Source organism: Lissotriton helveticus, chromosome 11 (genome assembly GCF_964261635.1).
Source record: "Lissotriton helveticus chromosome 11, aLisHel1.1, whole genome shotgun sequence".
Taxonomy (NCBI): Eukaryota; Metazoa; Chordata; class Amphibia; order Caudata; family Salamandridae; genus Lissotriton; species Lissotriton helveticus.
The window spans coordinates 707,728,805-707,752,964 of NC_136072.1; the positions used below are offsets into that span (position 1 = coordinate 707,728,805).

At 40.0% G+C, this 24,160-nt stretch overlaps 1 protein-coding gene across 1 annotated transcript in view; it reads right to left on the bottom strand.

The window, feature by feature from the left end:
• LOC144791796 (guanylate-binding protein 1-like) overlaps positions 1-24,160 on the bottom strand; it is a 1,313,208-nt gene that overhangs the window by 1,156,156 nt on the left and 132,892 nt on the right. Inside the window, exon 5 of the mRNA XM_078666563.1 lies at positions 1,109-1,314. Within this exon, the coding sequence (XP_078522689.1) occupies positions 1,109-1,314 (206 nt within the window). The remainder of the gene's footprint in view (positions 1-1,108; positions 1,315-24,160) is intronic.

Consider the following 24,160-nt stretch of genomic DNA (forward strand, 5'->3'; position numbering starts at 1 on the left):
TAATATAGAAATTTTCAAGAATATGGAAAGGTTGGGATCATTGAAAAATACCTTTTTCTTTCTGTTAGACGGCCTTTTGAATGTATTAGGGATGGGGTTTTCATTTTTTCCTTTCTTTCGATACATTGATTTCACAGTATATAAAAGGTTTATATAATAAGTGCTTAGCATTTGATTTTTCTATTCTATGTTTGAAGTTCTGACATGTACGGTTTAATCAAAAAAAAATGTAAGAAAAAGAAATCCATGGGGGATGATCTAGAGATTGTTTAGCTCTCATCAAGTGCATCATTTTGTTACCCACGACAGCAAAATATTTACATCAATAGAAACCAACGTAGGGGTCAATTAGGATGGCGGATGGATTGCCACCGCCATGCAGGCGGTGGTGATCCATCCGCCATCCTTGCCCGTCCGCCACATATTTCCCCCCGCCATATTACAATGGCGGGGGGAACCGTGGCGGATGGGAAGACCGTCCGCCGCTTTTGGTAGACTATCAGACACCGCCAGCCATATTAGGATGTGCTGGGGGCTATGCATTTCCGTGGCGGCATTGCCGCCACGAAAAGGCATACGGTCCTTGCTTTGGGGGCCCGTTGCGGGCCCCCAGGGTGAAGGGGGGGTGGTGGGTTCACATGGGGGTACCTATGTTACCTCCTGTGTTTCAAAATACAACATGGCAGGCACCGCGCGGTGCCTGTCATGTTGTGCTTTGAAACGCACAACATGCATTTTTAACACTGCGGCGGGCGGTGCTTTCAGCACCGCCTCCCGCTATGTTAAACATGCGGGATGCACCCACCACTGTGGCAGGTGCATCCTAATTCCACGGACGGGACCTCCGCCCCTGTGGCGGACGGTCCGGTCCTCAGACAGGATGGCGGACGGACTTTGTCCGTCCTCAGACAGGATGGCGGACGGACTTTGTCCGTCCGCCATCCTAATGTACCTCCTATTGTTTGTGAAGAACGCCAGTCGCCTCAAGGGAAGGCTTTCATTGATAAATCACAGTTACAAACAATGACCACCCATGTGCCTGTTTGGGAAGAAGAACTTCAGAGGTTCCGGTATGATCCATGAAGCATTTTAACATAGTTGCACATACCTTTGAGCAGTTGCAGGGCGTTCTCCAGGTAGTCATCAGCTGTGATTGGCTTTCCTTTTAGTTCCAGTTCCAGGCTGAAGTCTCGCACTGTCCAGATGAAAGTGGGAAAGAAACTCATGAAGTCTGCAGTGTCCGACACTTTTGCGTTATGGTCTTTGTGCACAGGGGACTTCACGTTGATATGGTTTGACAGCTCTGTCACGTAACTGGTTTCAAATTAAGGTAAAACAGGACTTCAACAGAAAGATTATCTGTGTATCTCAGAAAATACTACAGACAAGTGTAAATTAAAAAATAAAATTTGTATAATGAATATTCCTTCTTGTGTCTGATTCTTTTATTAAGAAATATAAGACTGCAGGTTAATGATCTACGGACTTTCGAGGAGAACAACACTTGGGAAGACACACATGGATGTCGGGCAGGGAGGATTGCGTCTAATGTTCAGCCAAAAATAAAGTTCAGGCATGGCTTGAGTTTCTCTCAAGTACATTTGTTTATGTACTTTTGAAATTGTCCTTTGAAAAGGCACAAATGAAAATTCTTGAAATGTAAATGGTTTCTTATAAGAAAGTGAGCATTAATAGATAAAGGTATTGAGAACAAATTTTCAATAGCCCCTTGGAATTGTTTAATGTACTCCATTTTTTTTAAAGTTCATACATTTTTGTGACAAAACAATAAACAAGACCAAATATCAGTGTATGTCAACAATTCTTGAAATATATTCACGTAAATTCCTTTATAAATGATATACTTGCACATAATGGTTAGCATGAGAAAAATAAAACAGTGCATGTCTTTGTTTAAATTTCCATGCAGGAGATCAAGGATGAAAGTGTTGCGTGTTCGCTATATTGAAATATTCAAGATCCTTGTATTTACGCTGATTGGCAGCAGTAGATTGTGTGTAATTTCTCCATGGACAGCTATGTACATCTGTAGGACATTCCAATGTTAGACAAAGTTCCCTGACATTGTGCTATAGCCTTGTTCTGGCGTCCAGCCTCGTGGATAATATTCAGAGTGTACCTTTGATTTTGAATCCATCATGGACTTTGTGACAGGCATAATGGTTTATCTCCCAAATTGTAAATTTTCCAGAAGCCCTGACCTTGTGGCATATCCCTACTACTGATGTGCAGCTTATTACAAAAAAATCAACATTTTTCTTGCATTACAGATCGTGCTAGTGTGACTGCCCATTTGCTTTTCCCTGACAAACACTGCAGTTCCTAGAATTCCACAGTCACTGCTTTGTTTCCCACCTTGCAGCTCAACAATGCATGAAGGAATCACAACACTTGTGGCTGGCCGGTGCTAGCCATATCACACCAGAGGCATGTAATCATTGATGAGCTATTTACAAGCATTTCTGTTCTTCAGCCTACTGTCTTTCATTGATCCATAGTTCGTTTGGCTGACCTTCTATTTCTACTGATTCTCGATTCGAGTGCTATAGCAATGCCTTGCTTCCTGAATGTGCGCTATTTAACAGTGTATCCTTGTTTCTTTGCTAGCACTGTTTTGCAGTGCCTTGCGTCGAGGGCTTGCACTGTTGTACAGTGTTTCAGTTTCCTAAGCTACCTCTAGCGCATTCTTAATTCTTGAGCTTTCACTGCTTTTAGACATTACCTTTTGGTAGTCCTTGACTTCTTTTTCCTGCCCCGTTAGTTCCTAGTACGAAGGCTTCCTATCACAGCTATTTTTGTTCAGCTTTCCCTAGTCTGATGTATTTACTTGCTTTCCACCTGGTGTTAATTGTGCTTTCCCTTCTTTCCTGTTAAATAGGCATATCACCGCCTGTTGGAAAGTGGATTATTAGTAGTGGCAGATATACATTTACCACTGGCAATAGTATCACTGACCTGATATAGGGCTCAGAATAGGTCTTAGAAAATTATTCTCATGCTCAACCTTTGGTAGCACGGCTGCAAGCAGGCAGGCTTAACTTCAAAGACGGGTATGTAAAGCATTTAAAAACACCAATTCAGTAAATAATTAAGACATAACGCACAATAAAATCCAACACCAATTTATAAAAATAGGAAATATTTTTATCTTTTAAATGACTCCAAAACGAAAACAATCCACTGTAGGGAAGAAAAGTCGAGTTTGGACGCTTTTTGCATTTTTAAAGCAGTCCTGCAACACAGGGCTGATTTTAACCTCTTCGATGCTCATGATGGTTCCCGGCCGTCATGAATCACAATGGGTGTGTGCTGATGACGTCCGGGAGCCGTCATGACCACGCCCGCGATAGGAATGTTCAGCACTGCGGCGGAATTCGCGCCACAGGGATGAGGTTAAACTGACCTAGGGCTCCAGCAGTGCACACATGCAAGTGCAGAAAAGGCTGCTGGCCTCTAAACTACCCTGCCCCATTCTATACTAGGGACTTAAAGGTAGCTTCAATTCCCCTTCCCTATATGTACTAGGGCCTTCTATGGGAGGTCATACCAATCACAGGGGTACCCTAACCCATAGTGTACCCTAGTGTATGTAGCTGGTTTCACTGTATACTACGTGTGTCTTCAGCATAGCATAGCACTGGCTCTGGGCCTGGTTAGGTAGAGCCCAGGGTCAGTCAGAGTCAGTTACCACCAGTACCGGAGAGCATAATGTTGGGTGGTGCCCAGGGCACAGGATGACTTTGCAACATCGCCTCATCTGTTATGGCTTTGTATTAAGTTCTCTACTTCCCTGCTTCTGGCTTTTGCCACCTTGCATGTTTGTGTGGGATCACCAATATGTGTGGCAACAGCTGAGAATCTGCGTGCTGTTTCTCATCTACTAAGAGAATTTTCTTTGTTACTTTTTATAACGTCAACAAAGTTAGCAGCTTCACTGACCCTGCATGGATAACCTATAGATGGATATTTTGCAGTTTGTAATTGCGAGAACAATTTTAGTTGAGCAACTCACAGAACTGTAGTCTAACATTGTGGAGTTTATGAATTCTATCCCCGATATCCACTTACCTGAATGACTTGCACCTGTGGATGTTAGGTGTCCTCATTGTGGGATTGCATCTAGATTTCCTGTTCTCTGTGAGCAACTGACTTATTTGCTATCGTGTATGAAGCTTCCTCATTAGGACCCTCCTCTCCTCTAACTCCCTATGTGATCTTGGGCAGCTCTTTTACAAATATTCTTTTTCATTTGTCTCCTCTGTCAAAGGTCCTTGACCGAACCTTTACATTGCAGCATCTTTAATTTCTCTCCATGATTACAAGGAGAAACTATGATATTGATATCCAAACGAGATGAGTTTTGGAAAATGCGCAGGAAATTTACCAGTGTGCAGTACAACAGCACATAAATAGCTATCCGTTAACACAGACACTTAGCTGCTGTAAAAATTGAAGAAATTAGCAGAGCACGTCAATTCAATGAAAATAATTAAATAATTCAAATGAGCCTCTAAATAACCAAACTAGGAAAACCATTTACAAATAAAGAATAGCAGCTTGGATATCATGTCAAAAATATTGTTTACTATAATATAATGCTTCTATACTTCTATACTTATAATAGTAACTACCAAAATATCCTATAAAAGAATATAGTTGACACTTATATTGTCAGAAATATGCAAAAATATTGATTCATTTTTTTTATATATAGAGTTTAAATTAGTATATATGTTATTATATAAATGTAATCAAATGTAAAGCAAATAAATGCCACTAATATTTTATGCTATATATATATATATATATATATATATGTATATACTTATATAATAACACATATATGTATGTGTGTGTATATATATATATATATATATATATATATATATATATATATATACTTTGTTCCACCAATGACGCGGCACTCTTAAAGGGATGTTTTCAAAAAGTGTTTATTTTCACAAAGCTCAACCAATGCGTTTCAACCTCCACGGTCGTGGAGGCTGAAACGTGTTAACTTTCAGGGCCTGGATCTAGCCCCTACGCAGAGCACCCGCTGGCAGCAGTGCATCGGAATTCAGGATCACTTTGTGTAGATATATATATATATATATATATATATATATATTTAGTCACCAAACTGCTCCGTTACCGGGGCACACTCTTAGTCAGCCGGTGCAAGTTCCAGGGACGGGCTTTCCCTGTAAATTCAATTTACCACCAAACGAAATACTCGCACTCCACCAGAAGTATTGTTATGCAGGTTTAATTATTCAGCTTTAGGTTAAAGCTGAATAATTAAACCTGCATAACAATACTTCTGGTGGAGTGCGAGTATTTCTTTTGGTGGTAAAATATATATATATATATACATATTACCTACTGGCACAGGATCTTCTTAGAATCCTTGAACCTTACTTCGGTAACCCTCGCCTGGCCATTCTTGGGGACTTTAATTTCCATTTGGATAATCTGGGGGACCATGACTCCACCAGGTTGGTGGATGCGCTTGCAGCCTGTGACTGTATCCAACTTGTAAAAACTCCTACACATCGGGCGGGCCACATTTTGGACGGAGTCTTTACCAATGATGATAGACTATCTGTAGACACTCCGGTGTCCCTAGTGTGGTCTGATCATCTTGCCATCCCTCTTCGGTTGGCCTACTCTCTGGAAGGAAAGTCTGATCCTTGCACCTTCACTAGAGGCCCAAAGAGGAGCTTTAAAAACATCACGAATTATGCTTTTGCACCATTTATAAACAATGACAGCTATTCTGCCTCAGGGGATGTGGATGGAGGAGCCGAACTATTCTTTGATTCGATCGCCAGGGCGGTGGACGAACTAGCTCCTTTATCCTATGGATACTCTGCGCGCCGTAAACCCACTGCTCCTTGGTATACGGAATCTCTCAGACTTCTGCGACAGGGATGCAGAAGACAAGAGAGGAAATGGAGGAAAAACTGGGATCCACAGGATAGGGAACTCCATAAGAAATTGCTAGTTGACTATAAATCCTCTGTCATCAGAGAAAAACAGCAATACTTTACCAATCTCACTACTTCCCTTACCTCCTCTAGTGAGATATTTAAGATCGTGGACTCACTTTGCACCCTTCAGGTGCCGGATCCAGTGGTAGGCTCACAGGAGCTCTGCGACGACATATCAGAGTTCTTCTATAAGAAGATTGATGATATCTATCTGGCTCTGGAAACGCAAAGAAATAATATGGATGATTCCTCTTTCCAAATCTTGAAGAGTTTGGAAGCCTGGTCTAGTGACCATGCTAACACCCTAACGGACTTTCCGCCCCTTACTTTGGATGAACTTGACACTCTTCTCGATAGGATTAAATCTTCATCCCCTCTGGATCCGTGCCCTCTGAAAATCCTGAAGGATTGCAGAGCCACTTTGTTGCCACCTTTGCTAGAGGTGATGAATGGATCTATCACCCAAGGCACCTTCCCTTTATTGTGGAAGAGGGCGATAGTGAAGCCATTACTCAAGAAGCCCACGCTGGACCCGGAACAGTTGAAAAATTTCAGACCTATTTCACTGTTACCCGCTCCCGCAAAAATACTTGAGTCCCACCTTAATCGTCATCTTTCTACTTTTCTTGACTCATCTGGGTATCTTGATGGATCCCAACATGGCTTTCGCAAAGTCCATAGTACGGAGTCTGCATTGACCATGGTGGTAAATAACATCCGTATGAAGGTAGATGCCGGACACACTACGGTGTTGGTCCTTCTGGACCTTACCGCAGCATTTGATACCCTGTCTCCTTCCATCTTAACATCTCGGTTGAGGGAGGCAGGGATCTCTGGTGCGGCTCTTAACCTTCTGCACTCTTTTTTACAACATAGAGAGCAGAGAGTCAAGCTCGGCGAATTTCTATCCCCTGTTAAATCCCTGCAATGTGGGGTGCCCCAAGGGTCGGCCCTCAGTCCGACCCTATTTAACATTTATGTTGCACCCCTTGCGAGGTTAGTAAAATCTCAGGGGATGGAAGTGGTGTCATACGCCGATGACACTCAAATCATGGTGTCACTAGCCCACTCAGTCTCTACATCCGCCGCCAACTTCAGAATCTGTATGCAGACAGTATCTGACTGGATGCTTCAGAACTCTTTGAAGTTGAACGGCGACAAAACTGAGATCCTGGTCTTTGGCAAGGACCAGGATATCTGGTCTACTGAGTGGTGGCCGTCTGCGCTGGGAACCTGTCCTTCTCCTTCCCAGTCAGCCAGAAATCTCGGCGTAATTTTCGACACCTCGCTGTCTATGACCCTACAGGTTAATCGCACGGTCGCTACCTGCTGGGGAGTTATAAAAATACTCAGGAGAATTCTTCACTATCTTTCTCTCCCAGCTCGGAAGCAGATAGTAGTGGCATTGGTGGGCTCCAGGTTGGACTACTGCAATGCACTCTATGCAGATGCCAACAAGGGGCTCACCCAGCGGCTACAAATTGTACAAAATGCTGCGGCCCGTTTTGTTCTAGCACTTCCCAATACTTCCTCTGCCACTATGGCCAGAAAGACTCTTCATTGGCTCCCTATTCAACTGAGGATCTCTTTTAAAATTCTTTGCCTAGTTTATAGAGCTCTGTCAGAAAGATCTACGCATCCTTTAAGCGCCTTGCTTACTCCCTACCAGCCAGGGAGAGCGCTTAGATCTGCTGAGCTGAACCTGTTGGTCGTCCCTCGAGCCAAAAGAGCACGATGGGGAGATAGGGCATTCTCAATTGTTGCACCAAAGCTGTGGAACTCTCTCCCCCAAGACATTAAGACACAGTCCTCTCTCTCCTCTTTTAAAAAGGCGCTCAAAACCTGGTGTTTCGTCAAAGCTTACCCGCAATAGTTGTATAGTTGTATAGTGGTATTTTGAACAGCTGGTACCGTTTGGTTATGCGCCTTGACGCCCATTGGGCTTAGTTGCGCCATAGAAATTGGTTTTAATAATAATAATAATAATAATTACAAGAAATTTGGCAAAATGGTAGAGTCTGATTCGCAGATCGCTCTTTTGTTTAAATTGTGTAAATGCCTCCAGTAGTTGTTGAGAAAATCGAATTTTAAAAAATGTATATATCTATAAGCGCCCACGGTGCGCGAACCGGGTGTGCGCGAGTGGAATTCTGATTTGCTGTTAGACATCTGTGAACATTCGATTCGGTTGTAACCAGGAAGTGTTGTCCGCCATTTTGTCAGTGTGAGGCTGAAAAGAGGGCAAAATAAAAGTGAAGAACATAAAAAGGGGGCAGGGTAGAGAGTCCTCAGGGGGTCCCTGGTTTTTAAAACCGCGGGGTGCGTGCACGGTGCACGCACCCTTGAGGCACAAGAGACTGAAAAAGAAAAGTGGAGAACGTGAAAAGGGGGCAGGGTAGAGTCTCCCTGATCCCCTAGGGCTTCTCAGAGGGTCCCTGAAGGACCCCGAAGCGCCAACATTTTTTGGGGGGGACAAAAAACGTAAGGTGCGAGCACAGTGCGCGCACCCTTCGGCCCCCATTTTGTGTAGTTTCAGAAGAGAGTGAAAACAAAAGTGGAGAACGTGAAAAGGGGGCAGGCTAGAGTCTCCCTGACCCCCTAGGCCTTCTCAGGGGGTCCCTGAAGGACTCCGAAGGGCAAAAAAAATAAAAAAATATTTTTTTTAAATTGGGAGGTGCGCACACGTTGCGCGCAAGTTGAAAAAAAAACAAATAAATAAATAACATATTTTACTGATTATATGTTGATTCAAGATGTCGACTATACTGTTCAACTTTATCCAAAACCCAAAAAAATAGCTGAGCCATTGCATATTACAGGATACAGTCAATGTATTACTATATATATAGGTAGTTTGTTGAAAAATAAATTTATAAAAAATATAATAATTGATACAGAAATTAGCATTTTAAAAACCTTTAAAATTCACTTAAAAAACCATAGGTTTCACACATGTCATAGTTAGGAATTAGCATTTAAAAAACCTTGCAAATCCAGTGAATTTGCAAGGTTTTTTAAATGCTAATTCCTAACTATAACGTGTGTGAAACCTATGGTTTTTTCAGTGAATTTGCAAGGTTTTTTAAATGCTAATTCCTAACTATAACGTGTGTGAAACCTATGTTTTTTTAGTGAATTTCAAAGGTTTTTTAAATGCTAATTGCCCTTCTTTTAGTTTTTCAGTCCCCTTAACTCACTCCCCTACCCTTAGTCCCCTTCTTTCAGTTACTCTTCAACTCCTCTTTTGTCACTCACCATACTCCCCTTTTCTCACTCTTTCCCTCATTTATTTCAATCACTCATTTATGCACTATGCTTTCATTCAAAAAATGAACGACACACTGTTTAAGAATATAACTCTTTTTAGAGAATTGAATGAGTTCTGAAAAGAACTGTTTTTTTTTTCTTTTCTTGTTTTATATTTTGTTTTCCTTTTTTTTAAATGTTGAGATTTTTTTTTTTTTTTTTTTAAGAAAATTCAGGAACTGCAACAAGGAAACTGTTCAACCGGAACAAAATAAATGAAAAATAGAAAAAAAATTATCTCCTTTCAGAGCATTTATGATTCTGAATCATGCGTTCAATTATATTCAGGCTCTGTTCTCCATGAACAATAATATCAAAACATTTGATGCACCGCATTTGCACATGTCCCAAATATGGCCTAACGTCCATTTCTGCTGTTTCTGGCGATGGAGGTGGAGCTGTAGATGTGCTGGCCACAGCTGGTGGAATCTGCTGGGCCACAGCTCTTGTGGCTGCTTGGGCATATTGCACAGGGTGCACATTTTTTACATGTCTTAACATGGTATGGATAGAAAAAGAGTATTTTTTAAGAGGGTTTCCCCTTGAAAGAACAGTAGCACAAAGGGTACACGTTACTTTAGGGGCATTTACCTTTTTTTGATGCTCAGGAAAAGTAAAAAACTTCCAAATAAAAGAAGATTTCCCTTTCTTAGCTGGCTGGCGATATTCCATGTGGGAGTCAGATGAAGAAGATGATGTTTCTTGTCTTTCTGCCATCCTGTTCTTTTTTCTGCTTCAAGCTCCAAAAAGGGTCCTTCTTCCAGGAGAATAAAGCAAATGGTGAGGGAAATGGGTGGGGTTTTGAAGATTCTAGATCTGAAACTACTATGAACCAATGAAAAATGTTGTTTTTGAGTCACATGACTTAACTTTTTTTTTTTTTATTCAATTGTGAGGTGCGCGACCGGGTGCGCGCACCCCGCAATAAAAAAATAAAAAAAAGTTTTTTTGCCCGTCGGAGTTGTTTAGGGACCCCCTGAGAAACTCTAGGGGGTCAGGGACTGTCTATCTTTCCTCCTTTTCACGTTTTGAAACTTTTATGTAAATCGGGTAAAACGCCATTTTATTCCGACATGCGTGACCAGGTGCGCGCACCCCACAACTATTTAGTAAAAAAATTAAGGATTTTTTGGGCCTTGGGGGTCCTTAATGGACCACCTGAGAATACCTAGGGGGTCAGGGAGTGTTTACCAAGCCTCCTTCTCACGTTTTGAAACTTTTATGTAAATCGAGTTAAACGCCATTTTGAGACGGGGTGCGCGACCGGGTGCGCGCACCCCGCTATTTTTCAACCAAAAAAACACGTTTTTTTGGACCGTCGAGATTCTTCTGGGACCCCTTGAGAAGGTCTAGGAGGTCAGGGTGTCTCTACCTTGCCTCCTTTTTACGTTTTGAAACTTTTATGAAAATCGGGCAGCCCGCCATTTTAAACTGACGTGCGCGACCGGGTGCGCGCACCCGAGCGCGCACGTCAAGTCATGTGACTCAAAAACAACACTTTTCATTGGTTTATAGTAGTTTCAGTTCTAGAATCTTCTACAACCCCACCCATTTCCCTCTTTATCTGTTTCAATCTTGTGGAAGAAAGACCCTCTCCAGCTTCTCTGAGAAATAAGTGAAATAGCAGCCAGACAGGAATCATCATCTGATTCTGATGAACAGTATCGACTTCCTCAACGGCGAGTGCAGGAATCTTTTATTTGGCAATTTTTTCGATATCCTGAAGGACTAAAGAAGGTGAATGCACCTAAAGTCACGTGCACCATTTGTGACACTGTCCTTTCTAGGGGAAACCCTTCAAAAAAATATTCATTTTCAATTCACACGATGATGAGACATGTGAGGCAAGTGCACCCTGCGCAGTTTGCGAAGGCATCCACTAGAGCCCTGGCCACACAAATGCCACCAGCTGTGGCCAGCACTTCATCGGCAACACCTCCATCTCCTTCAACTGCCGAACTGGACCTGAGGCCATATTTAAAGAAGGTGCACATGAGGTGCAACAAGTGCAATGAAATTCTTGTATACTCTGAACAAAGCCTTGTGCTTGTTGAAAAGCGCATCATGGAGCATGTGTGCACAAGAAGGCGATAATTTTTTTAAATTTCAGTTTTTTGTTGTTCCTGTTGAACACTTTTGAAGTTAAGGATTTCAGTTTGCGTTTCAAAAAACCCCAAAAAAGTATAAAACTTTGTTAAAAAAAAATACAAAAAATACAAAATAACAAAACCAAAAAAAAAAGTTATTTTCAGAACTAACTCATTTTTCAAAAAAGAGCTCTATTTCTTATGCACTGTGTCATCTTTCTTTTGAATGAATGTGTAGTGTATAAATGGCTAGCTGAAATGAATGACAAAAATGGAGTAAGGGACTGAGCAAATGAGTGAGGTAAAGGAAGTATAGTGACTGAAGAAAGTGAAGTAAAAGAGTGACTGAAACAATGAGGCAGATGTACGTTACATGGTGCATCTCTGCAAATCAGCAGCGATGCGCCAAATAACCTACGACAAGCAAAACCACCCGAGCGCCACCACTGATGTTCCACATTTATAATGTGGCACACCATGGGACAAAAACGGCACAGATGCGTGACGCATCTGTGCCGTAAAGATGTTGCATTGCTAGAGTTGCGTCGCATGCGCGATGCAGCTCCAGCAATGCTGCTGGGGGGCCCATTCAACTAATGCTGCGTCAAGCCTTACGCCTGCTTCAATCAGGCGCAGGGTTTTGACATAGCATTGGTCTAAAAGTGATTAAGTCAAATCTTGTAGATTTCACTTAGCCACTTTTAGCAGGCGTTCCTGCGCAGGAACGCCCCCCTTGCACCATAACGCTTCCTTAACGCACAGGGCTTTACAATGTGACGCATCTCCCAGATGCTTCACATTGTAAATAACACACACCATGGTGCATCTTTTGCACCGCCGCTGTGTCACAAAAGTGAAGCAACAGCGGCGCAAAAGATGCGTAAAGGGCTTGTAAATTTGCAGCAAGATGTTTAAACGTAGCGTAGTGAGTTAAAGGAAATAAAAAATTATGGGAAGAACAGTATGGAAAAGAAAGTAAAGGTGCAGGACCCAAAGAAGGAGAGTAAGGATGAATATATGTGTGGACAGAAAGGGACAAAGAGAGATACATAGGGGGGTCGATTCCGATCCGGTAAAATCCCCGTCCGTACGAATCGTATCCGGAGCCGTTTCCGTACGACTCGTACGGACGCCGTACGACCGGACGATTCCGATCCCGATCGGCCGACCCAGACGCAATTCGTACGGTACACGTCGATTCGTACGGAAAAGCGCACGATCACCTACACACCGTACGGCGCGTACCCCCCATGATCGCAGGGATACGCGCCGTACCCCTGTGATCATGCGGGGTATGTGCCGTACACCCAGCGTACATGGGGTACGTGCCGTACACCCACCGTACATGGGGTACGGTGCGTACCCCATGTACGCTGGGTGTATGGCACGTACCCCGCATGATCACATGGGTACATGCCGTACCCGGGGGGGGGCGTTCCGTACCTGTTTTGGCGCGAACTCTGCGTTTACGACTGTTTTCGGCTCCTGTAGGAAAAGGGTCGTACGGCGCGTACCCGACACGAATCGTACTTGCTGGGTCGTAAAAACCAGCCACGAACCGTAGTGATGTCGCGTACAGCCGGGTCCGAGTGAAACTCGTACGGAGATTTGAGTCGTACGGAGTCCTGTACGACTCGTACGGAGTTTGGCACCTGGTACGGATCGTACTTCGTCGTACGTACGGGACGTCTACGCGTACGATTCGTATGGGGAAAAAACTCTCCGTACGACGATTCGGAGCGCATTTTACCGGATCGGAATCGACCCCAGAGTAGGGTTAGGGGAGTGAAGGTAAAGGAAATGGAAAGATGATGAAGGAAGGGGATTTAAGGATGATAAAAGGGAGGTGAGGTAAAGTGAGAATTGGTCAATTAGTGATGAAAAAATTGAATAAGAGAATGAAGAGACTTAGGAAAGCATAGAAAGGGAATGGAACAGAGGGACAGATTTATGTTACCCAATACATCTCTGCAAAATAGTAAAGATGCACCAGGAAAGATGCGATACACAAATTAATTCTTGCACCATTCATGATGTACATCACATCTAGGGCTGAAAGTTTGCACAGTATTGAAATTCTGTTGCATGCAGGCGCAACTCCAGTACTTTTCCAACTTCTTGTATCTGTAACGTGCTATGTCAACCTTTACACCTGCTTCAACAGATGCAATGTTTTGACACATTAGTGTTGTTGAAGTGACTCAGTGAAATCTTGTAGATTTCACTGAATCACTTTACAAAGGAGTTCTTTTACCCCTGCATGGAAATGCCCACATGAAACCTGAGACTGGTTTCATGTGGTGCAGGGTTTTATAACATGATGCATCTCTTTGCACTATGGCACTTCTTTTGCATTGCCACTGCGTAAGAAAACTGATGCACAGGCGGTATAAAAGAGGCGCAATGGGTTTTTTAAATTTGTCCCTGAGCAATTAAATGAGTAAAATAGTGTGAGGGAGAGTAATAGAAAGAGAGAGGAAAAGAAAAAAGGGGTGAGATACAGAGAGGAAGAGAAGTTAGACTGAGTTACACACAATAAAAGAAGGAGAAAAAATATTCAAAATAAGAGATAGATTTAACAATGACCAAGACACAAAGAGAATTAAGAGAGTGGTTAAAAAGTATTTCTGTTTTTCATACTTACCTTAGAAATAGTAACAAACTAATAGTAAATTTCTTTTAAAAATATACTATCTGTGGAAGAAAAGAAACAATTGAGTTATAATATACATTTCATAAAACAAAAAAAAGTAGGACTGCAGGAAACAGAAAGTGAAACAAAGGAAGAGAAAGGGAGAGAGGGACAGAATGTGTAGTGTATAAATCAATGACTAAGATGACTGAGTGAAAGAGAGGAAGGGACTGAGGGAATGACTGTGGAAAGGAAAGTATGGTGAGGGAGGAAAGGAGAGTGTGATGAGAAAATGGAAGATGAGAGAAACAATGTGTAAAACAAAAGGACTAAGTGTAGATTAGTGAGATAAGAAGAGTGTTAAGGCACTAGGAGAAATAGAGTTAAGAAGAGTGAGTAAGAGAAGGTGAATGGGGTAGAGACGGGGAAGGAGTATAAGGGATGGACAAACGGAAATAGAGTAGGCTAAGGGAACTGAAGTATGGATTGAAGTATAGAGAATGAGGAGAAGTGAAGGAAGCAGAGTAAGGGAACAGGGGTGAGGTTGGGTAAGAGAAGGGCATTGAGATTGAGGAAACAGGGGTGATAGGGGGTGGATAAAGGTGAGTGAGCATGAGACAAGGGGAGTGAGAAAGGAAAGAGACAGAGGGAGTGAATGAAACAGTGATAGAAGGGGACTCAGGGATGGAGCAAAGAAAGGTAAATGACAAAATGTAGATGAGTTAAAGGGAGTGACCGTGAGAGAAGGGGACTCACAAAGTGAGGAGATGAAGGGAGTTAGGGTAACAGAGAGAGAGTGAGGGAAGTATAGGGAGAAACAGAAATAAAAACTAATAAAAAAGTATTTTTTATTAGTCGTACTTACCTTATAAATGTAATATCTGTGGAAGAGAGTAAACAAAACAGTTATAATAAATATTTGGGAATACAAAATACAATATAACTTGTACAATATGTTATATGATTTATTTTTGCTGTTCTCAGAATATATTGATTTTCACTGTAAATGGTGAGCTCAATACTACTCGTCATATAACAGCGGGGAAAAAAAAACAATCAAAATGATTGTGTTTAAAAAACCCAGACAACATTTGATTACATAGTGTAAATATGAGAAAAAAACATGTCTTAAATGTTTTTCTCTAAATCGCAATTTCTTGTGGAAGTTTGCTACATCTTCAACAATCACAAAGTAATAAAATAATATGACTTATTTTTAAATACCTCTCAATAAACTTCCGTACAAGCATGTTTTACCAACATTTATCTGAAGTAGTCATTTTGTTCTCAGATACTATTCTTCACAGCCAAATAGTATGAGTAAAGTCCTTATTTTGCAAATTACTTAATTGTACTCTTAACCACTCTTTTCCCAACCTTTAGAATAAAAGGTTCCAATGTGTTCTGTTCCATGAAACATTACTTAAACCTGTACCTGATATTCTCACTATGCCAAATACAAGTTTCAGTTTTTAAATTCCATCACTTTCACTCGCATGATATTTCTGACCAACAGAGTATCTTTTCTTAACAGTAGTAATCTTCCTACGCCGAGTAATTTTACTGAAATTTGGGTTGCAAAAACACCAGATAAGAATTTGGTAAGTCAAAAGGCAAACGTTTTTTAAAAGTCAATTGACTATCATTACAGTGAGTCCAGCCTGTTGGAGATTTCAAATAAGCTGCGTAATGTCCTGATGTTGTTGAAGGACCATCATGGAAGATAATTGCTACAGTTACAAAAGTTCTTCCAGAAATTGATAGTTGAGAAGCCACAACATTTTTAATTGAAGTTGTCAATTTTGTTCCATCAGGTCTGCACCGTTGGAACATTAAAATTACATACTGTCCATATCTTCTGATAAATAATGTTGATAACATTTCTGAGTTACATTGAGAACAGACCATGTTTTGATGCGCATCTCTAACTAGATTATTGAAAGACACTGCTTTACAGTCTGGTCATGTTAAATATATAAATCTTTTAGTGTGTATATCAGTAAAACTTGAAAATGAACAATTGTCACAGTTATGTTGCCATTTATAAGAAAGGCCAAAAAGACTATCAATATCTACACCTTCATCTTGTAAAACTGTAAGCATATACATAATAAATTCTTGACAATCTTGCTGAATATTCTGAGAAAATTGATTTAGTCCAGTACATATGTCTAAAACATTTCGAAGTTCAGAAACATTCCCTATTTGACTATTATCACTGTTACATTTCTGAAACACAGAATTTAGTGAACAACAAAATGTTTGGTCCCGATTTTCAACAATCTGTTGCTGTAAACTTTTAAGAAAAAAACCAATATTAACCACTACATTTGCATAGCAGTTGACACCAGAACTGTTGTCAAATGTAAATCCAACAATCTCTTCAGTAGTAACTTTTTGCTTTTTGCTACCAATCACAGGTTCATTTATTTTTTTTCGTTTCTCAACTACTTCAGTACATTTTTCCTCATATCTCCTTTTTCGACCTACCACACACTTTTCAATTAAAGGATATTGAGGTAAACTAGGAGCATATTCTCTTCTTAACCTGTTATACTCCTTCACACAATTTAGATCTGCACTAATCTTTGTCTCATCAAAATCAATCAGATACAATCCAGATAAAGTTCTAACACGAGATAAAGCAACATAGGCCATACCCTCTTTGAACACAGTACTTCCAATATTTATCAAAGCACTATCTACACTTAAACCTTGAGATTTATGAATAGTCACAGCATATGCCAAACAAACAGGAAACTGTTTTCGTCGGACATACAAATCTTTTACAAGCAAAAATCGATTTGAACAACGACTGACTTGTTGTACCTCTTCAATTCCATCAAATTTGATTTTTAAAAATTCAATCTCATCTCTATTTGGGTAATTCATAAAACCAACAACATTACCCATTGCTCCATTCACCAAACCTCTTTCCACATGTAAATTTCTTCGTAAAATAATACGACATTTTAAACATACATACAGATTCTTTTCTAAACCAGCAGTTTTAGATATTGATTTCTCTAAAGAATCCAATTTTAACTTCAACCTTTCTGACAAAATAATAGTACTTCCTTCATGCTCTATTCTATCTTTAGCTTCCACTTTCTTAATTTCTTGATTTTCTAACTTCAACATTTTTTCATTGAACATAGAACATTCGTGTAGAGTTGGCATCAGGCATATAACTGATGTATCTTCTGCCTCTTTACTATATATTTTCTCTGCCACATTATTTTCATTTGGAAACAAATTGGAAAGTAATCGTGTTTGTAAAGTTTCTTTGGCATGTTCACTTAGTTTTCCAATTCTTATATCTTGGAGAATATTTCCATATTTAGTATCCTTTGCCTGTCGCATATTTTGAATAAGTTCAGTATATTTGAAATGTGACCATATATTAACATTTCCAATACTTCCCAGGCACTTTCTGGTGTCTTCATGTGTCACAGTTTTAAATACAGGTTGTCCTTTTACAGGAGTTAGCTGCAGTAGATCTCCAAAAACTATGACGTGTTTGCCTCCAAATAACACATCATACTCTGTTTTAAGAATCTGTTGCATTCTTAAATGCACAAAGGCAAGTATTAGATTTGATACCATGCTTACCTCATCAATAATGAGAAGTTTCATTTTTTTAAGGACTCTAGAAACTTCACAACAAGCTTCTCCAGATAGCTTGTGGTATTGTAATTTATTTTCATTTTCAACTGGCAGCATCAATAAACGGTGAGAAGTAATCCCTTTAATATTGTGTGCTGCCAACCCAGTTGGAGCAGTAACAACACAAGAGAGTGATGAGTCCGTTTTTGCTGTAGATATGTAGCAATTCCTTTAATTAGAAAACTTTTTCCAGTTCCAGCTTCTCCACTCACATATAGTCGGACAGGTTGAAATGACGTACATGAGCATTCTTTTTTCTCATGACGAAAACCATGCTCAATCTGCTCTGTCACTTCATCATATATCTGTTTTTGCTCAAGATTAGGTTGCTTTTCCAATTCTTCTAAGTTTATTACATCCTCTGGAACTTGTTCCATTGCTCTTTCCACCTCATCCATGGCAGTGGCTGCTTCATTTTGGATAATTGGATGTCCAAGTGGATCTTGACTCAACGATGCAGAACTTTGACTATCTTGAGAACTGTCTCTAGCAATCTCTGCTGCTATTGTTGCTTCTTGCTCTATTTCGTCCTTCAACATTTGCAGATTATTACTAAAAACAGGACATTCTATATTATTTTGAGATGCGTTGAATGAATCTTCATAACTGTCAAAGTCACCAAGTAGTTCCTCTTCTTTACGCCATGGTTTAAAGAGTTGCAAAAGAGCTAAATAGTAAAATTCTCTTTTGTCAGGAGTTTCACCACTCAGCTTTCGGTGATTAATCAAATATCCTTTTCTTTGTTTCACCAGACATCCTTCACATCCAATCACAGCATATACACCTTTATCAATATCCTCTGTAACATTCCTTTTAAAAGTGTAGTTTTGTAGTATTTCATACAGACACATGTTTTCAAGCAGATTACTTCTATTTGGATAGTATGTATCCAACATGTTTGTCTTCAGGATGTCTGTACTGTTTGGTTCTTTCTCTGCTAAATATTCAATTTCTTTAACAGTTTTCAAAACTCGATTTCGTGATCTTGCCAGTCCTAAACTCACCCAAATGATTGTTCGAGATTTTGCGTAAAGACTTGCTGATGATAATCGATCACAACATTCATATGCTCCAATTTCTCGATGAGATAACATCTTCAAACTGTAGGTATATAATTTCTTACTTAGGCTCTTTTCTTGAGAAATGTCTTCCCACATATCCTTTAGTTCCGTCTTTTCAGATTTGGTGATGTAAGACGTTACATATCGAGCCACAGCAATAGAGTTGTCTGAAACATATTGAATATCCATGTTAGCATTCCACATGGACAAAATGACTGGGTTATAGTCATTTATGTATTTTGACTCTTCGTTTCTTCTTAAATTGTACGTATTTTTGGGTGATTTTCTTGTAACAGTATGTCGCAAAGACGACATAAAATTGTTCACTCTTCCTTTTGGAATTACTGCTCGTGGAAATCCAAAACGACATTTGGTATAGAATTTATCTTTTGATTTGAATTTTCGTCGACAATATTTGCCACAACGATGGCTTTGAAATCGTAACACTTTCCCTCTTAAGTCCTTATCACTTGTACTTAGGGTATATCACATGTTGCATATTCTTCAATGAAAGACAGCACAGTGTCATCTGAGTCTTTTCCAAATTTGGGAGCATCTTTGATCCACAATAGTATATGAATATGAGGAGCACCTCTCGCTTGATACTCTTTTCTCCAAAAGAAATCCAGAACTTCGCCAAGAGGAGGATTTTTTTTGTTTGTAATAAAAGACATTATAGCTTCAAATCTATGATTAAAATATCTGCAAACATTAACTGGATCCAAAGAGCACAGTTCTCCAGGTGTCTTGTACTCTATATTTTCGATGTCTTCATTTGCCTCTCGAAGAAATTCAAGTAAATCTTCCCAAGCATACTCAGCACAGCTTAGAGTTAGAAACCATGTAGGTGCTCCTAAGTTTCTTAGCATACATTTCAAATCTCCATGACGACAGTACCAATACTCATTAGTACCACGTTGACATGCCATTAGATTAATTAGGTGAGAATCCAAAACAGTGTCTTTCTGTTGGACTTTATCCATAAACTCCCTTGCTGAAACATTTTGCAGATGTACTCCACTTTTTAGTATATGGTTTACTGCATAAGAAAGTCCAGATAAGTCACTTTCAAACAGAAGATGAAACAAATATGGAATACATTGACGAAATCTCGCATCTTCTGCATATAATCTTGTTGTCCGGTATTCAGATGCAGGAATTTGCATAGGTCGGTCATCGTATCGTGCACCTTGACCTGTTGGGAATAACTGAGGAAAACAACGAGCTTCCAAGCTCTCTTCCCATACACTAATGGGAGTTCCTTCTGCTTTTTTCATCTGAAATAATTCAATAGCATTCCCCATTGCTTCTTTGGAATGCAGTGGATGAACTCTGTAATGTTCATACATTTCTTCACTTCTGGGCACATCTACTTTTTCAATTTGTCCAGCAGGCAAATCATTTTCCTCTTCTTCATTTATTTCTTCTTCTCCTACGTATACATTTTTATAGTATTTATTGTTTTTGACCAAATACAACGTTGCCTTTTTGACTTTTCTAACATCCACTAAATCTTGCCAGATTTTCTTACTGTTTGTAGGCACACCATTAACTAGAATAAATAAAGGTTCCTCTTGTACATTTTCAACACCAATTGTCTGAATGGTTTTTTTTAAATCAAGAGGCAAATATACAACTCTTCCCTTTAATCCTCTTTGTAAATCTGAAGGATTTAATTTCCCTGTCTTAGGCTCCATACGAACAATAGCCTGAAATGGATGCACACACTGAATCAGAATAGTCTCATAGGTATTTAAATCCTTCAGTTCAGATGGAATACTCACCAACTCAAGATTATTATATACAGCTCTAGCAGGCATTCTATTATCACTTAATTTATTATAACAATATTTACAAATACGCTGATCAGAACCCAAATCAAAACAATTTTCTACCAACAAATAGGTTGCAACATTTTTCCACTCACTATTATTTTCCTCTTCACTTTTTAAATATAAATCAAGTAACCTGGTTTGAATTTTGGTAATGAGTGCGTCGACAACACACACAAGGGAAAATTTGGTTTTTCACCTGCAATAACCTTAAATTTTGTTACTTCCGGATCAAAATTTTCAATATTAAAATTCCGGACATTTTCTACCACATTTATATCTATTACTGTATCAGTTTCTGCACTGTCTTCTTCTGGACCAAAGTAACTAACCTCAATTTCTTCACATATCTTCTTTACATCTAATTGAGATCCATGCAAAAGAGCACTATTTAACTGTTTGAGCTTAAGTGCTGGACTTTTTGCATAATACAACCTTCTCACTAATTTCTTTACTTCGGTATGATGCACTGCTAACATTCTGAAATGGTGAAAAACACTCTGGCATACTTTTTTAGAAAGACAAGCCAGAGAATGCCCTTGCAGACCTGTTTTTTCTCTCACTCTGCAAGGGTCTAATTCTTGCAACATTTTAACTTTTTGTTTAAGACTTTTCTTAGCATACTTACATAAAAAATTGCGAAAGAAATCAATTGAATCCTGTCGTACACTGCAAATACTACTACAATTCCAACTGTACACAGGAGCCTTAGGACGTCTCCCTAAAACTTCATCAGCTATCACCTCTTCTGTATTTCTAGGCACAATTTTCTCTTTTTTAATAGGACAACCGTCCTTCACCTCATATGCTCGACCACTGGTGTCAACTGCATGCAACAAATCATTAGTTTGAAAGTAACTCTCTTCATTAACAAATGGCTCACAACTTGAACTATGCATCCATTTTCCAGAAAAAACATCACAGAAATGAGTCTGATTAATTACTCTTTTCCATTTACACTTATCTTTTAAAACTTTGATTCCCTTATTCAGTGTATTTATTCTATTAATTACTAAAACAAATAACTTTTTTTGTCTGAAATGCGCATTCAACAACATTCTCAATATACTTTTTTTTCTTATAAAAAGCAGATTTCCTTTTAGGAATTTTTTAATTTTTTAACAAATTCAAAACTACTCTTATTATAAAACATACGTTTCCTGATTTCCGCAAACTGATTAGTACGTCTATTAATTTGTTCACCGCAGAGTTGGGAAACATTTTTCTTTTTTCTCTGATTTGTCCTTGTAGATACTGCCAAATGTTTGTATGTATGTATATGTATGTATACACACATTCACTGGATGGTCTCATCAGTGATGTCATGAGTGATGTCACTGACCATGTCATGATTGATGTAATATGTGACGTCATCAGCAGTGCATTGCACGCGCAAGTTATAGTGAGTCCAACTAACTATAACGTGGGAATTTCAATGGTTTTATGCGAGTAAAACTTTCAGCTAACTATAACTGGTGTGAAACCTATGTTTTTTTCAGTGAATTTAATAGGTGTTTTTAATGCTAATTCCTAACTATAACTGGTGTGAAACCTATGGTTTTTTCAGTGAATTTCAATGGTTTTTCAATAGCAAATCTTTATAGGTATAGAAAGTGAAAAAATGTAAAACGAATTTTATATTGTATAAATATGTTAATTTTTATTTTTTTTTCACCCCTGGGCGCTCTCGGGGCGCGTACCGGTGAACGCACGGGTAAGCGCAATGTTACGGCACGCCCCGGGGCGCGTACCGGTGAGCGTCCGGACAGCGCTATTGCCGCGAACGAAAACAACATCGTGACGTATCGCGTAGCCGCCACGCCTTGCGTCATAAGACACGTATCGCATAGCCGCGAGATGTGTCTTATGACGCACCGCGTAAGCGCACCCGGAAGCGCAAACGATCGCGCAACGTAAGCGCCCCGATGCGCTTACGCTACGCACCCCGGGACGCGCCCTAGGGCGCGTAGCGTAAGCGCGTCAAGCCATGTGACTTTAAAATAACACTTTTCATTGGTTCAGAACTTTTTTTTTTTCAAATTTTGAGAAACCCACCCATTTCTCTCACTATTGCTTTGTACTTGGAGAGAGCAAGAGCTGTTCTGTGTATTGTCTTCTTTTCCTAATTTTCCTGATCTACAGCAATGGCTGCAAGGGAGTCATCCAGCAATGATTCAGAAGGTTTTTTGCATGAGGACCCTCCTCACCAAAAAAAAAGAACCACTTCATCTGGAAATTTTATAACATCCCTGAAGGACAAAAAAAAGTTAATGCTGCAAAAGTAACCTGCAAAATATGTGGCAGTATTTTATCGAGAGGCAATCCTCTAAAAAAAATATAGCTTTGGAAATGCAAATTTAATTAGGCATGTCAAGAGAAGACACCCAAACAACTTTGCCAGGGAGAGTGTCAGGGAGCTGGCACGGAATTTACCAACAGATGGCGGCAGCACCTCCACTGGTGGAGCAACACCTTCGGGACCACCACGTGGAAGAATGGTCCCTAACATACAGCCGGTGTTTGCAGGCATTAAATTTCTGTGTGTGGAGTGTGAGGAACTGCTCTGTTACGGGGAGCAGAGCGTTGAACTCATTGCTATAAAGAGACAGGAACACCGCTGCCCTCCCCGTCCCTAAATTTTCAATTTTTTTTGCTCCTGTTGAGCAGTTTTGGAATCCTTGTTTTTGTTTTTCCCCTGAAAAAAATCCAAAAAATATATAAAATAGTTTTAAAAAGTATCAAACCTAGGGAGTCAGGGGGGGTGTACCCTGCCCCCTTTTGCTCATTTCCCCCTTTGATTTTTGCCACCTCTTGTGTCTCAATCCTACCGAGACACAAGATGGCGGCCGCTGCGGACTGTTTTGAATGTTTACAGACACCCGAGAACCAATCAGCTTGCCGTGCGCAAGTCGCGTAGCGTGCCCGGAGTGCTCCCTGGTACGCGTACCGGGGCGCGGCTCTAGATATATAAATTTTTTTTAACCTAAATTACTCAAAATCCTCTGGAGCACATATCTTGAGACATAGCAAAGGCACATCGGGCTACCAGTCCCTACAATCTTGCCAAGTTTGGTGAAAATCCATTCAGCCGTTCGAGCTAAAAGTGCGACAGACCGCCCTATGGAAATTAAAATGAGGAAAACATGTTTTGGGACCCCCCTTTTATCTCGGCCCCCGCTTGACGAATCCCCCCCAAACTTACAGGGAAGGAGCGGAGCGCCGCGAGGCGACCGCCAGTAGGTAATATATATATATATATATATATATATATATATATATATATATATATATATATATATATATATATATATAGGCGTTATATCGACGACCTCTTTTTGGTCTGGAAAGGAGACAGGAAGTCGATTGAGGCATACATCAGACATCTCAACAATAATGATCTTAACCTTAGGTTCTCTGGGGAAATTAGCGCAACTGAAGTAACCTATCTTGATGTGAGAATCTTTGTGTGCAATGATAAATTACAGACATCACTCTTCAGAAAGCCCACTGCGGGAAACTCAGTGCTTCATGCACACAGTAGCCATCCCACAAATCTTAAAAACAG